At 39.2% G+C, this 3,235-nt stretch overlaps 1 protein-coding gene across 2 annotated transcripts in view; it reads right to left on the minus strand.

Annotated features, from left to right (window-relative positions):
• The window catches only part of LOC107719324 (growth factor receptor-bound protein 2), an 81,204-nt gene that overhangs the window by 8,900 nt on the left and 69,069 nt on the right, over nucleotides 1-3,235 (minus strand). For both annotated transcript variants that reach the window (XM_016526722.1, XM_016526721.1), the window contains one exon: nucleotides 1,652-1,774. In XM_016526722.1, coding sequence (XP_016382208.1) covers nucleotides 1,652-1,774 — 123 coding nt within the window. The remainder of the gene's footprint in view (nucleotides 1-1,651; nucleotides 1,775-3,235) is intronic.

Raw genomic sequence — 3,235 nt, forward strand, 5'->3', positions numbered from 1 at the left:
TTTTTTTGTTACATTTATGGCACAACAAATAATTGTGAGCTGCTAAGAACGTGTGACAGATATGGCATGAGTCCGGTCTCATGAAAATTTGTATCAATAGCACGATTTTCTGTTTCTATTTGGCATGCATGCGATTTACAGAAATTTACTTTGGCGTGCATATGATACGCACGTGTTTGGTGTGCATATGATACACAATCAATGCTTGTAGTAGAAAAAAAAAAAGAGGTGCTGGTACTCAACCCCACTCCCCCACCCAAAAATAAATAAATACAAACTAAAGTACTAAAAAAGTACTTTTTAATTTTCATAATTCGCAATGAATGTATATAGTGCCACAATAAATAAATAAATTCATTAATAATTGTTTGCAATTCAATTCATGTTTATTTGTATAGCACTTTTCATGATAGATACACTGTTGCGAAGCAGCTTCACAAAAAATGAACATTTCTACATTACATTTAGTAGTTTACAGCATTGCACAAGTCAATCTGCGAGTACTATTATCTCCGCCATCTCTGGTGACATCGGCCGTGTTTTCTCTGCATTAGCGCTGTTTTGAACTGACTGTTTGAATGCATTCACTTACTGGATTCTTAGACTTTCTTAGGAGTTTACTGGTTTATCTGATCGCAAAAGACCTGCTTCTTTTAATTTTTATAATGTATTGTTTTCATTAAAATTTACTGATTTAAATTAGTAATTATTATTTTATTACTCTACGCTAGGGTGACCACCTGGCTATTGCAGGACAGTAGATGTGATTTTACGGGACAATGCGGGACCTGTGCGAAACAGATACATTTATTACTGTTATGCTATGTAAATAGGCTACTGATTTACATCGTTGGCATATATGCGCCAATTTTCTGCCGGTGGATGCCCACACTCCAGGTTGCGTTTATTAAACTCGGGAGAGAAGATTTTTGAGCGCACACATGTAATGTCTGACCGATAAGAGAGCACGTCTGTTTTCTGTGAGAGTGAATGAATGGGAATCCACCTGCGAGCAGAGAGATTTGCGCTCGCGCATTTGATGCGCTCTCGCATAGGCAATATGCGCTCTGGACATTTGTCATTAACATAACTCCATAGAAACCGTCTCAAACGAACTATTAAAACGAGAAGAAAGTCGTGTCTGAAAGCTGCAATCGATTTTTTTTTAATTCGTTAAATGAAAGGAGAATATCGTGTTTTTACGGTGGTGCTCAAGCACTTGATGAGGTCCGCTTTATTCCTTTGAGCCTTCCACGCAGTCATCATCAACAGAAAAACCCTACACCCCTAATCCTAACCATTGCGTATCATATGCACACCACAGTCAATTTCTGCATATAAATAGAACGCCAAATAGAAACAGAAACTTGTGGTATTGGTACGGACTTTCATAATTTACGATATAAAGCTGCATAGATTTTTATTTTAAGACAATGCTCTCGAGGGCCACATAAAATGATGTGGCGGGCCGGAATAGGCCCGCGGGCCTTGGAGTTTGACACATGTGGTGTAGAACCTGAAGCCCTCTCTATGTGAATGCCTCATGAGCTGGATCTTGGGCAGGTGAGGACTCTGACTTGATGAAGCCTTGCGTGCACACAGCAGTTATTCTGGGAATAAGGAGAGGTGGATTTAATGCGTGTCAACATACTTGACGGACAGGGAGAAGTCTCCAGGCGCGCTCTCGCTCTCTCTAATGAGGAAGGCTCCGTCGTGCCTCTGTTTGTTTAGGATCTCCTCCGCTCTGGCCCTGGGGATTCTCCCGAAGAACCACCTGTGAACACACACCGACATAAACGTTACCATTATATAAGACATGATATTATATAAGTGATACTGAGGATAGAGATCATGATATGATTTTCACTGATTTACATGGAAGTGTGGATGAATAGAAAGAGGAAACATCTTTTGCAAAGCACTGGCGCTGAGAGTAGCAGCTTAGGAAAATTAGATGCCAGTTTTCTCTCTGATGGAAAGCCAAGAGAGCAATTAACACTGGCAAAGATAATGATTGCACAGACAATCAACAGAAGAAGAAAAAAAAAAAGGCAGTGCAGAGAAAAATCAGCTCAGAAGAACAGCTACATTTAGAAGATAAGCAAAACACAGAAGTTCAGATGATCAGCACAGAATGCTTCATTACAGCATCTATGTGAACAAAAACATGCAAAAATGTGAAAAAAGAAAGCTGGTTACAAGCTAACCACTCAACAATATATGTGGCTACTGAATGAAATTGAAATTTGAAGTCGAACGTCACTAAGGCTGGCTGTGGATGTGTGCAGGGTGAGGTGAACTGGGTTAAGCAAACCTGACAACCGAAGGCCTTTATTTACCGGAGAGACGAGAAACAATTACTGTGTGCTATTATAAATGATAGCCAGTGTCACCACTGTGCTTACAGACCTTGGAACAGATGCTCAAATTTAATTGGAAGTATGTAAATAGTTTCATTTTTATTAAAGTGAAAGTGACGTGACATGTGGCCAAGTATGGTGACCCATACTCGGAATTAGTGTTCTGCATTTATCCCATCCAAAGTGCACACACACAGCAGTGAACACACACACACACCGTGAACACACACCCGGAGAAGTGGGCAGCCATTTATGCTGCGGCGCCCGGGGAGCAGTTGGGGGTTCGGTGCCTTGCTCAAGGGCACCTCAGTCGTGGTATTGAAGGTGGGAGAGAGCGCTGTACATTCACTCCCCCCACCTACAATCCCTGCCGGTACGAGACTCGAACCCGCAACCTTTGGGTTACGAGTCCGACTCTCTAACCATTAGGCCAGTTTTTAAATGATTTACAGTTCTGCTTGTTTAATTATTGAGATATGTCGTAATTACAGCTTATTCAAAAAGTCAAAAAAAAGAAAAAAAAAGAAATAGAAATTATAGACTAAAATAAAAAACAAATATAAATTGGTGCATTTCATTTAAACAAGATTTAATGTCAGAATAGTTTTACAAATGACTTACAGTTTACAGTTCTGCTTGTTTCATTAATGAGATCCAACGTCATATTTACCATCACAAAGTCTTGATCAAAAAAAAAAAGTGGATTAAAAATGATAAACTAAAACACATAAAAACATAAATTGTTGAATTTGAATTAAACACGATTTAAATGTAAAAATAGTTTTACAAAAATTATTTACAGTTTTGCTTGTTCCATTAATTATCTCCAATGTCATAATTACGGCTCATTCATAAAATCAACCCCCCCCCCCCCC

The sequence above is a fragment of the Sinocyclocheilus rhinocerous genome, unplaced genomic scaffold (genome assembly GCF_001515625.1).
Source record: "Sinocyclocheilus rhinocerous isolate Xijiao unplaced genomic scaffold, SAMN03320098_v1.1 scaffold1533, whole genome shotgun sequence".
Classification (NCBI taxonomy): domain Eukaryota; kingdom Metazoa; phylum Chordata; class Actinopteri; order Cypriniformes; family Cyprinidae; genus Sinocyclocheilus; species Sinocyclocheilus rhinocerous.